We start from the raw sequence: 11,988 nt of genomic DNA on the forward strand, positions 1-11,988 counted from the left end.
CAGCCAAAGTCAGTGCAGACGGGGGGTACACTAATTATGGATTGCCTTTTTTTGTAACCTGTAGTTATATTACACACAATATATAGTGATATATCAAATTTGGACATTTTTTTGGTCTTTTTTTCCAGGTTGTTTTTATCACTGATTAAGTTAAAAGGTAATGACAAGCAATATATGAGTGCTGATTTGCATATAATACAAACTACACCAGTGCATTTGCAAAGAAATGTAGTGGTGCGTTTTTAAATTATTCGAGTACAGTTGTATGTAAAGATGAGATAAGAACCTTGTCAGGTGTATGAATTTCAAGTATGACAGTTAGTTTGATTTTGGAATAATATACTTCCACTGGATCCCTGAACCAGGTTTTCTTGCATTTAGAAATATGACAAAAAGAGCATGTCAAGCAACGGTTACTGTGGTTTTACCCTTTTGAAGTGCGTGGCTGTCTGAACCTTCCTGACTGGCTGCATCAGGGCGTCCCTGACAATTATACTGATGTCAGCTCCGGAGTAGCCATCTGTCTTTTTGCCCAGAGTCACGAAATCCGCCTCTGTCAGGTTATTGGGGGTGGAGCCCAGATGCAGTTTGAACATGGAGGAGCGGGCATGTTCCTCCGGCAGAGGAATGTAGATTCGCTTTTCAAACCTGAGACATAAACGAGCATTAAACCTCTTAAATCCTGGTTGTTAGCCCAAAAACACTGATGAACAGTACTAGGTAATATAAGAGGTGATTAGGTAAGTAAAAGTAAGTAAAATGTATTTATATAGCGCTTTTCATAGATAAAAAGGTAGGGATCATTTGTATAGAAACAAGTGGATCTGACCTTCTCCTGATAGCTGAGTCCAGCGACCATGGTATATTAGTTGCACCCAGGACAAGGATTCCGTCATTATCATTACCAACACCTGACAGGAGAAAAGAGTTGCACAATTAGTCAACTGAGTACTCAATATTTTCAGGTTTTTGTGATTTTGCTGTAACAAAATAAAGAAAAAAAATAGGTGACTCTGGGCTGCGGGCTGTTACAGATGATTTTTAGACAAATAAATGCTTAAAACGATCAGTTGTCATGAATAACTGAACTATGAGCCATAGTTCAAGACACTTCTTATCGTCTTTCCAGCTGTTGGTTCAAATCTGTAAGTATCTTCTTTCTCACCCTGCATCTGAACGAGGAACTCCGTCTTGATTCTGCGAGCTGCTTCACTCTCATTCTCGCTCCTGGAGCCACAGAGGGAGTCGATCTCATCAATGAAAATGATCGATGGTTTGTGTTCTCTGGCTAAAGAGAACAAGTTCTTCACCAACCTAAAGACAGACAGAAGTGGAAAAAATAAAAAGGCCATGTGATTACCAAACGTTAGAAACGAACTTCAACAAGCGCGCCCTCGCTCCGTTTGCTAGCACTTTCCACCACTGTCAGCTGATAGGTTACGTCATCCAAAACAAAAACCTCCCTCTCGCGGAAAGACTGAACATTCGTGAAGATGCTCTGTGGGCGTGGCTTAAGGCCTCCGTTGTATACAGTGTCAGCTAAGTTTAGCGGTCAGGGTTTTTCCTCTCCGTGGAAGGAGTCTTCTTCTTTTTATTTTTTTGGATCTCACTTCCGTGTTTGCTGTTTCTCCACGAAAAGCTTGATATCACTCTCCCCCCAAAAAGCATACAAAAATCAAGTAGGTAACTAATTTATCCAATGCGTTTACAAGTACGGGTAAAACGACAAGTTGTGGTGTTTTAGCGTATTATAAACACGGTTAACCGATAGGTCAGCTTTGTAATGGCGACGTGTTTATATTAAAAAGCCGCTAACGGTTAGCGATAACCTACATATCAAATAACTTATATCATATAAAATCCACATTATAACAGGGTTGCTATGGGTGGCATAGCAGTTATTAAACATGAGGACGACCTACTCACAACTGGCCTAGTCTGACTTAAAACCAGGATGACATCTAAGTAAATAGCCTAAACATTGGTTAAAGCAGGAGAACTGTCAGTTATCTGGCTTCCACCAATGTCATGTCCTAAACATTGTCTAACTAAGCATGGGGGGACTACAGAGTAACTAAACATGGTGTTAATATTTCTGGCCATGTGGCCACATTACCTTGAGCTGTTATTGTAACCTATCCTATCTTATCTTATATAAGCTTATGTTTCTGAAAATAGATTTGTGAACTTGCTAATAGTGCTAACAGTCACGAGGTTTGTGTTGGACATGCCACACCCAGTCATATGCTCCTAGTGTCTCAGTAATAACAGATGCGCTCTAATGTGTTTACATTTTATTCTGTAGGTGTTACTTCCAAGATGGCTATGGTAAAGAGTGGCTGGCTTCATCGACAAAGTGAGTATCCAGACACATTAAAGGAAAAACATGAATGCTTGACCTCCACAGTAATGGATCTATTAGTGTTTATGCTGTAAGTGGGGGCAATTGTGTGGTTTAGATGACCTGTATCCTACAATGAAACATTTTTAGCCTGATAGTAGTGATGAGATATGAAAATGATAACACAGGAGACTTTGGATCTCAACCTAATCGCGGAATATTTGTTGGAAGAAGGATATTTCATTACTCCAGTAAAGAGGGGTCTTTTTTTCTTTTCATTTGTCACCCATCTATAAGAAAACAATATAGCCATAAATATGTCAGATACTCAGATGGTTAAGATGATGTCACATTAAAAATAAACAAACTACCTTTACTATGTCAGGTACCATACTGCGTCGATGGAAAACGAAACTGGTTTGACTTATGGGCTGACGGACGACTTGTGTTCTACAACGATCAACAACGGCGCGACATGGAGGACGACATCCACATGAGGGTCAACTGCATTAACATCCGCAACTCCGCTGGATGTCAGGGTACATGTCTTACGCTTAATGTTGATCTCATGCGGCTGATCCCTATGCTATTATTACCCACCTCTTTGCACTAATTTTAAATGTTTCACCACCCCACTTGCATTTTTAGAGCTGAACCCACCGGAGGGAAAGACGCGTGATGCCTTGTTCCAGATAGTGTGCAGAGATGGACGGGTCATCAGCCTGTGTGCAGACAGTGCAGATGATGCTCTGTAAGACTGCACATACACACCAAGTCATAAAATTAGTTAGATGTATTTGAGTACAGGTAATTAGAACAGACATTTTTAACTCAAGATGACATAATGTCTGCTTTTGTTGCAGGGCATGGACAATGGCACTTCAAGATGCCAGAGTTAATATGGTGAGATTTTTATACATTATTTAAAGTTAGTGTTGTTGTAACTGACAGTCTGTCATTTTCTGTCACATTACCTGAATAAGCTCTGAATAAAGCTGAACTAAGAGTGACTTGAGCACAGCAGAAGAACTGTCCTCCTGGGAGGAAAACTGGATATTTTTTTTATTGTTTTCACTTATCTTAATGTTATGTGCTTGAGTTTTTTTGGTGTTGGCAAGCTTCAGTTGCTGATTTTTGTTATTTGATACTTTTAGGTGGTCACTGCTCCTCAGATCGGCTTTGCACAGGAGGTGATTGCATCTGCTCCTCCCCCCTACTCGGAATATCCTCCCCAACCGGTGAAAAACATTAATACATTTCTTTTCATGTTCATAACTGAATAAAATTACTTTTTCAGGTCTAAAGTCTTTTATGAAAATAGTGCTACTTACAACATTTGTCTGTGGTTTAGCATGACTATCTCAAGTGAAAATCAACTCAGTGATTAATGTAAAACAAAACAAAAACCAACAAATCCAGTCTTTCTTCTATAAGCCATCTAATACAAAGGGTTTATTAATACAGTAACATCCTTTGTGTCACTTTGTTAAATGTAATTTTTTTTGCCAGGTTTATGCCCCAGGCCCATATGGAGACTACACTGCACCGCCCCCACAGGCCACACAGGTCGTATACTCTGCTGATGGGCAGCCCTACACAGTTGCTTATCCTTATCAATACCAAGGTAAACAGCTGGACATTGCCCACCACTAGTTTATAGGAATCCTGGTAGCTAGAATAGAATAGAATAGCCCATTATTGTCACTGTAGATGTACAACAAAATTGCGGACTAACTAAACTCTGACCTAAATTTGATTGTCGACAAGCGGACATCTTCACAATATGCATATCCATAATGCAGTAAAGTGGCTGGATTTGATCCTTATAAAAGAAGTCTTCAGTATAAAAGTAAAATCTTTCCACTTTGAAAGGCCTAATATTTGTTTATCCGTAACTGGCTCATTTCAGAACGTGACTGAACTTAGTGGTTGTCAACATACTTCTGAGATTCCCATACTGAGGAAATGGTGCATAGAATGGGATTTCTGACGCAGTAATTACCAGTGCTGTCATCCTGATGCTTAACAAGAGTATTACATACCATCTTAGTTACTATAAGAACATTTGCTCATTAACAAATAGAAAAACATGCAGCTTAGTCTAAAATCTTTATTAGTTTTTCAGGTACTTAGATAAAAATGTATCATGGACTTTAAATTCATTCTTAAACAAATGGGTCACAAAAACCCATCTAGATGTTCTTATTTGTGACCAGAGGATAAAGTGAAAAAGTAGAATAGTTTAACAGAGTTTAAATTGTATGAACTTACCATCATAAAACTTGTGTTTTGTAGGTGGGTACGTTGCTTCTGGAGTGAACCATGTCATCATTCGGGAGCGACAGCGTGACGACGGAGGAGATGTGGCTTTGGGCATGCTCGCTGGAGCGGCAACCGGTTTAGCACTCGGCTCTCTCTTCTCTGTATTCTAGCGTCAGAACTAATGTACTTCTAGCAGCCAGTGACTCCCTCCCCCTGTATTTATATGGCCTCCTCTCTGTATCATCACGTGAGTTAGAATGAAACGTGTCTGATGGGCTACATCTATCTGACGCATAATTGTGATGTGCAGTGAATTACTCACCATGTATACTCAGCACTTTCAAATACAGTCTATGTTGCTGTTTACCAACATCTTTGTGTTATCTGAATATGAATATTCTTAACCAAAAAACATAATGTAATATAAGCAATTTTCAAAGTTGTCAAAATGACAGAAAAGACACTACTCCTTTCATGCACGTTTCAGGTTCTCTCCTGTCAATTTTCTTCCACTTCACGGTGCACAGATGTTTTTTTTTGTGTTTATTTCCGTTTACTGTATGTTTTTCTATTTTAATGTTTTGTTGTTTTGATTGTGAATTTGCATCGTATCTTTGACTCCTGAGGTAATTAGTGGTGGAGCTAGCTTCAGATGAGTATAGTTTTCTGAGGGACCCGTTTGATGAACATTGGTTTGATTATATAGTCTGTTATATTGTAACCCTGGCATTTACATGAAGTGAAATGGGACATCACTCCTTGAGATTTATAAGTGCTTGGTTTATGTTTTTTTCATTGGCAGCTTTTCAATCATGCCTTTGATTTAAAGTGTTTTTTTTTAATTTCCATAGACTTAAAAAAGCCTTATCAGGTAAATCTCTTGAGTCATTTCACTTGGCTAGGACCCTTTTTTTCTCAGCATATAAATTATGACCGCTTTTAAAATCCAAACTTCTGCTCAATAGAAAACACTTTGGTCTACATTTCAAACAGATTTTTTCATCACTACTGACACTGAATTAAGAGATGTATAAGAAATGTTTTGCAAGCAGCTTATTGATGTAATTTTTTCTACAAGTCTTAATTTGTTTGTTGCTGTGAAATTAATATTCACTTATCATATAAGGAAATTAAATTGTGATTTACACTGCATTAGAAATATAGAAATATGATAGTTAACTAAGAGATGTATTTTAACAAATAAACATATTTACAAAGTTAATGTTTTAATTCCTTTATTTAGCCCTGAGACTTCTGTTCACAGAACATATCCAGTAGAATACAAGAAAAGTACAAGTTGACCTTTTTTTTTTTTTTTATTAATGTAACCCCTGTAAACCCAAAGGAAATTCTTAAATACATTTAAAACCCAAAGGCAACACAGCTAGAGCATAATCATTTATAAATAAGTCAGAACATAACTAGAACACAGTAAAGTGTCAGTAATCTAACAGGAGAAGGCTGAAAGAAAATGTGCAACGGCATATCAGAATTAAGAAATTCTTTCATTTTCTCTACATCAGTTTAAATCCCAGAAGATCCTTTTGGATGCCATTAATGATTTGTATGTAGTGAAAAAAAGATTGCCAGTGTTCACAGACTTCATTGCATAAATTCCTGTTAAATGTCAACCACAACACCAGTTCTGTTAATCAAAGTATTAAAATCTGCCTTAGACTACATAAAGTATGTAGTGATGGAAAGATGCCAGGATCTACCCACTGTAGCCTTTGCACATACTTTTCTAACAGTGATGCGGTTTCAGAAAAAAAACAAAACGCTTCAGTTTGAAATATAATAAGAAAAACCCTTAAAAAAAATAACGTAAACACAAGCCTCGGTGGATCGATAGGTTAACGTGGCTGAAAGAGACGATTCCTCAACTGGTTGGTTGATTTAAAAAAAAAAAAGATCTATGATTGTGACAAAAGGATAAATGTTTTTTTGTCAGCTGTAAGACTGATTTGCTGCAACCTCTGGTCCATTAAACCTGTGACATTTTCCACCATTTTTGACACAGCAGTTGAAAAGGCGAATTAAATGATCTGAAGCATAACTGAGAGTAAAGATAGTTGTTAAGTGCAGTCCTATTTTTGAGTACAAAGATATTATTAGCCTTCTTGACCAAAATCTTCAGTAAACTTCTTCAGCTTCTCCAAGTCCTGCTCGTTCACCGTAGGCTTGGTGTTGCTTTGTGACCTCAGCATGTCAGCCTGTATAGAGAACATTAGGTAGGTCAGAATAGATTACAGTCACTGGGTTTGTCAATAACAGAGAGAGAGAACTGACAGAGACAGATTGCGATTCATTGTTAACCACAATGAAGGAAAAAAAAAACATTTCATAATTGTTCACTGACTTTGATGGTGCCTTCTGGTCAATTTCATCCACAAGCAAAACACTGTTAAATGCCAGTAAGCTGCTGTTATGTGACCAACAACTAACAAGAGGGCAAAGAACCCAATAACCTGTAACTGAAGATTTTTTTCTTTGAGCAATAATAATGTATGATGCAAGCAGAATCCTGACAATCAGCAGGATCCAACCAGCAAACACTGTGTCACTGGCAAGTCAAATATGCAAATGTTAATTTCATTTCAATGTAAAGCATTGAAAATGATGGGTAACAGTATCCATGCTAACTGCTTAGACTCCTCTCTATAACATTACAAAAATGTACAAAACAGACTATGTTTTTTTTCTTCCAGAAAGCAGACTCTGTTCATCTGGTTTCAGTGAGAGAAATGTTTAGTCACTCATTCGAGATGCATTTTAGAAAAATCAAACATTTTTAGCCACCAAAAATGACTTTGTTAACCTTTCAGCTCTCAGTTACATTTTGCTGGGCTGGATTATTTTCTATCCAGTGGGTATGGTTTTCCGAATATCAACTGATGAAAGAGCTCTTTTCTTACCATGGATACAACTGGCTCTAGAAGTTTCTCTCCAGGGACCTCCATCCATGTCATTTCAATGGAGTTGGGCTCTCCAGGTGAGCACGGAGTCAGCAGGTCATCGACCACAGCGCCAGGATTGTTCCATGTTGACCCTCGAACCTGAATTAGTATGGGCATAAGGACAGGAATAAAAAATTATAAAAAGAAACACCACACAGTGCTGCCTCCCTCTGGTTGAATTTATATTTTAGATTGATAAATTTATTATGAGCTGGGATAGTCTCCAACAGCTATAAGGATAAGTGTAAGTGGATAGAAGTTTATTTTGGAGTTACAAGAAAGACTCCTGCCCAAAGAATGAGCTTCAAGAAAAGTTGCAGACATAAAAACACAAGTTATAGGCATAAACTTGATATGCATACAATTAAAGTACATGCCTGACTGTTTATTGTGAGTAGCTATGTGTCTCAAAACACAAATTTGGGGAAGAAGTCACAATGCCTTTAACCAGCTAATCCCAAATGACCACTCCTCTGTCAAATACACCCAAGCCTATAAAAAGGCACTACGGCTTTGGAGAAAATTACATCTGTAAGAATGCCACGACTGGTACAATCTGACTGGGATCTTCCCACTGGAATGCTGGAGGCAGGGTGAACCACCAGACAAGTTCAACTCCACAGAAAACCAGTGGAGTCATTTTAGTAACAGAGTAAAACAGTGTAATCCTCCTACGTGGACTCAGCAGCAACTCAGCGCAACAGTGACTGAAGAGTAAGCTGCCATCCCACAGGATGACACCTGACCATGAGGAGGCATATTACAGCCAAAGTCAGTGCAGACGGGGGGTACACTAATTATGGATTGCCTTTTTTTGTAACCTGTAGTTATATTACACACAATATATAGTGATATATCAAATTTGGACATTTTTTTGGTCTTTTTTCCACATTGTTTTTATCACTGATTAAGTTAAAAGGTAATGACAAGCAATATATGAGTGCTGATTTGCATATAACACAAACTACACCAGTGCATTTGCAAAGAAATGTAGTGGTGCGTTTTTAAATTCTTTGAGTACAGTTGTATGTAAAGATGAGATAAGCACCTTGTCAGGTGTATGAATTTCAAGTATGACAGTTAGTTTGATTTTGGAATAATATACTTCCACTGGATCCCTGAACCAGGTTTTTTTGCATTTAGAAATATGACAAAAAGAGCATGTCAAGCAATGGTTACTGTGGTTTTACCCTTTTGAAGTGCGTGGCTGTCTGAACCTTCCTGACTGGCTGCATCAGGGCGTCCCTGACAATTATACTGATGTCAGCTCCGGAGTAGCCATCTGTCTTTTTGCCCAGAGTCACGAAATCCGCCTCTGTCAGGTTATTGGGGGTGGAGCCCAGATGCAGTTTGAACATGGAGGAGCGGGCATGTTCCTCCGGCAGAGGAATGTAGATTCGCTTTTCAAACCTGAGACATAAACGAGCATTAAACCTCTTAAATCCTGGTTGTTAGCCCAAAAACACTGATGAACAGTACTAGGTAATATAAGAGGTGATTAGGTAAGTAAAAGTAAGTAAAATGTATTTATATAGCGCTTTTCATAGATAAAAAGGTAGGGATCATTTGTATAGAAACAAGTGGATCTGACCTTCTCCTGATAGCTGAGTCCAGCGACCATGGTATATTAGTTGCACCCAGGACAAGGATTCCATCATTATCATTACCAACACCTGACAGGAGAAAAGAGTTGCACAATTAGTCAACTGAGCACTAAATATTTTCAGGTTTTTGTGATTTTGCTGCAACAAAATAAAGAAAAAATAGGTGACACTGGGCTGCGGGCGCTTACAGATGATTTTTAGACAAATAAATGCTTAAAACAATCAGTTGTCATGAATAACTGAACTATGAGCCATAGTTCATGACACTTCGTATCGTCTTTCCAGCTGTTGGTTCAAATCTGTAAGTATCTTCTTTCTCACCCTGCATCTGAACGAGGAACTCCGTCTTGATTCTGCGAGCTGCTTCACTCTCATTCTCGCTCCTGGAGCCACAGAGGGAGTCGATCTCATCAATGAAAATGATCGATGGTTTGTGTTCTCTGGCTAAAGAGAACAAGTTCTTCACCAACCTAAAGACAGACAGAAGTGGAAAAAATTGATTCATTTTTCTTAACAGTAACTTTGTCATAGTCTTAATTTTGCCGCTACGTAAAGAACTTGGGCCTCACTTTTCACTTTCTCCTAGCCACTTAGACACAAGATCGGAGGATGAGATTGAGAAGAAGGTGGAATTGTTAGCTTCTGTGGCCACGGCTTTGGCCAAGTAGGACTTTCCTGTTCCTGGAGGCCCAAACAAAAGGATCCCCCGCCAGGGTGTTCTCTTGCCTACAAAAGAAGTTTCAGTCTTTAAAAAAACAAGGAAACGAAAAACTTCACTTTCACAAAACTTTTTCACAAAAGAAAAAAAAAATCCCTGCCTGTAAACAGATGTGGGAATTTGATTGGCAGGATAACAGCTTCTTTAAGGGCTTCTTTGGCTCCTTCGAGTCCAGCTACATCGTCCCACTTTATGTTTGGCTTTTCCATAACAATGGCACCTATAAAATAAATGAGGTTCAGAAATACCAACACATTTGGCTTTTCAAGAAATTGTATGTCAGTGATATGCACCTGACAGTTGATTTTGGAACTTCTTTTTTTCTTGGTCTTCACCTTCATCACTTTCATTCCTAAAAGGTGGTGGTGGGGAGAGGTGGAGGTCAGGGGGTTATAAGCATAGGGCAAGAAGAAGACAGAACACTTCTGTAGAACAACTGTAGAACCCATGGGAGTAAGAATAAAAACAAACTTAGTAAAGAATATTACAAATTAATTGTAAAAATAAAAAGCTGTACAGATCCACCTAAATTCGGGAATCATCCTTTCTTTACAAACTACTGACTAATGGTTCTCTTATGTGTGACTTCTAAATCAGAACACCAGGTGGCACACTTTACCAACAAAGGCAGAGCCATACAGTAAACCAAAATTCAACAAGAAAAACATGTTTAGATAGTGACACTATGTCACTTACACTTTCATAACAATTTTACAGCAACAGTCACAGAGTTAGACACTTCTGGGGAAATTATGACAAAGATTTAAAGAATAATACAGTTAGGTCTAGGTGTGCAATATACCAAAATCTCATATCCCAATATAAGACATCTATCGTCCCGATAACGATATAAATCACAAAAATGTAACATTTTCTGTAAATTCTGTGAATCTCGGGCAGCTCGACTTGCGGGAAGTGTTTCCAGCTGCGCGTCATGTAGCTGGAGTCGAGTGTTTTAACCGATGCATGAAACTATACATTTTTAGACATAAGTTGTAAAGGCCGCCGTTTTCTTTGTGAGTATTTATTACACGGCGTGCTGCGGGGAAAAGCCTGTTCTAACGTTTGAGTCTAAGGTTTATTTTTTAGCACCTGGCGGCTCTTTTTTACTTCTCATCCGTAAATAATCTGCTCTTTCACGTGATTCAGTTTATTTTGAAAAGTCTCAACAGGATCTTGAGCTTTATTGTGAAAGGTTTATGTGGAAACATAAACAAGTGGACACGCGATGGTGTACCGTCGTTGTTGCTAACCACAACGCATAAAAACAGGCGCTTGCTGTGTGTGGTTATATTAAATGTAAGAGAAAAGAGAGAACTTTAAGAAATTAATATAGCCACTACAGTGACCATCAAAACGATGAAAAAATATTGCCGTAAACAGTTTATTTTGCGACACCACGAAACAAACGATAGCGTAAAATGAAACGATAGACGTTTTTATATCGTCTCCGATATATATCGTTATATCGAACAGCACTAGTTAGGTCTATATATTTGGACACTGACTTACAGCCAAACCCAGGCGTTTACTAAAGCAAAGATGTGTAATAATCTTGAATGGCCAAGTCAGTGACCTGATCTTAACCAAAACAAACATGCATTTCACTTGTTGTAGACTAAACTTTGAACAGAAAGGCTCACAAACAGCAACTGAAATCAGTGCAGTAAAGTCTGGGCAGAGCATTAAAAAGGAGGAAACCCAGCATCTGGTGATGTCCACGAGTTCAAGACTTCAGGCTGTATTAGCCAGAAAAGGGTTTTCAACTAAGTATTAGAAATGAACATTTTAGTTTCAATTATTTAATTCAACTACTTTTGAGTTGTATTACAAAATGCTTTAATTCCTCAAAGTATTATGCAGTATTTTTGTTAAACCCACTAAATTAAAGCTGCTGAAGTTAAATAGAGATCAGAGCAATTGGAAATTAAGAAAATCCCATCCTTAGACCTATTTTTTTTATAAGACTGAGCTAATCACACAGCAATGCTGCAGATGATGAAAAGACATTTCTTTGGTAAGTCGTGTTATACCCCAGATGGAACCGAGCACATCAAGTAATAACTCTGTATTTCAGTGGTTAAAATGTTATGTAAAAGTGTTTAT

The 11,988-nt window shown here is 38.2% G+C and overlaps 3 protein-coding genes across 3 annotated transcripts in view; 1 reads left to right on the forward strand and 2 right to left on the reverse strand.

The window, feature by feature from the left end:
• Positions 1-1,352, reverse strand: part of LOC121814601 (vacuolar protein sorting-associated protein 4B-like) — a 3,202-nt gene extending 1,850 nt beyond the window's left edge. The window contains exons 1-3 of the mRNA XM_042221334.1: positions 1,166-1,352; positions 830-911; positions 418-648 (exon numbers count right to left, since the gene is read on the reverse strand). Of these exons, the coding sequence (XP_042077268.1) occupies positions 418-648; positions 830-911; positions 1,166-1,352 (500 nt within the window). The remainder of the gene's footprint in view (positions 1-417; positions 649-829; positions 912-1,165) is intronic.
• Positions 1,353-1,493: 141 nt separating this feature from the next.
• Positions 1,494-5,825, forward strand: LOC102290892 (pleckstrin homology domain containing, family B (evectins) member 2). Its single transcript, XM_005923274.3, is given in 9 exon segments — positions 1,494-1,679; positions 2,306-2,356; positions 2,727-2,746; positions 2,748-2,880; positions 2,990-3,092; positions 3,205-3,244; positions 3,496-3,579; positions 3,851-3,965; positions 4,637-5,825. Coding segments are annotated over 8 exon segments (669 nt in total). The 5' UTR covers positions 1,494-1,679; positions 2,306-2,319; the 3' UTR covers positions 4,774-5,825.
• Positions 5,826-6,504: 679 nt separating this feature from the next.
• The window catches only part of LOC102313729 (vacuolar protein sorting-associated protein 4B), a gene marked incomplete at its 5' end in the record, with an annotated part of 8,151 nt that continues 2,667 nt past the window's right edge, over positions 6,505-11,988 (reverse strand). Inside the window, 8 exon segments of the mRNA XM_042221376.1 lie at positions 6,505-6,816; positions 7,519-7,659; positions 8,751-8,970; positions 9,152-9,233; positions 9,486-9,634; positions 9,734-9,890; positions 9,983-10,102; positions 10,176-10,234. Of these exon segments, the coding sequence (XP_042077310.1) occupies positions 6,715-6,816; positions 7,519-7,659; positions 8,751-8,970; positions 9,152-9,233; positions 9,486-9,634; positions 9,734-9,890; positions 9,983-10,102; positions 10,176-10,234 (1,030 nt within the window). The 3' untranslated portion in view covers positions 6,505-6,714.

The sequence above is a fragment of the Haplochromis burtoni genome, unplaced genomic scaffold (genome assembly GCF_018398535.1).
Source record: "Haplochromis burtoni strain Fernald_Lab_line unplaced genomic scaffold, NCSU_Asbu1 Contig_65, whole genome shotgun sequence".
Taxonomy (NCBI): domain Eukaryota; kingdom Metazoa; phylum Chordata; class Actinopteri; order Cichliformes; family Cichlidae; genus Haplochromis; species Haplochromis burtoni.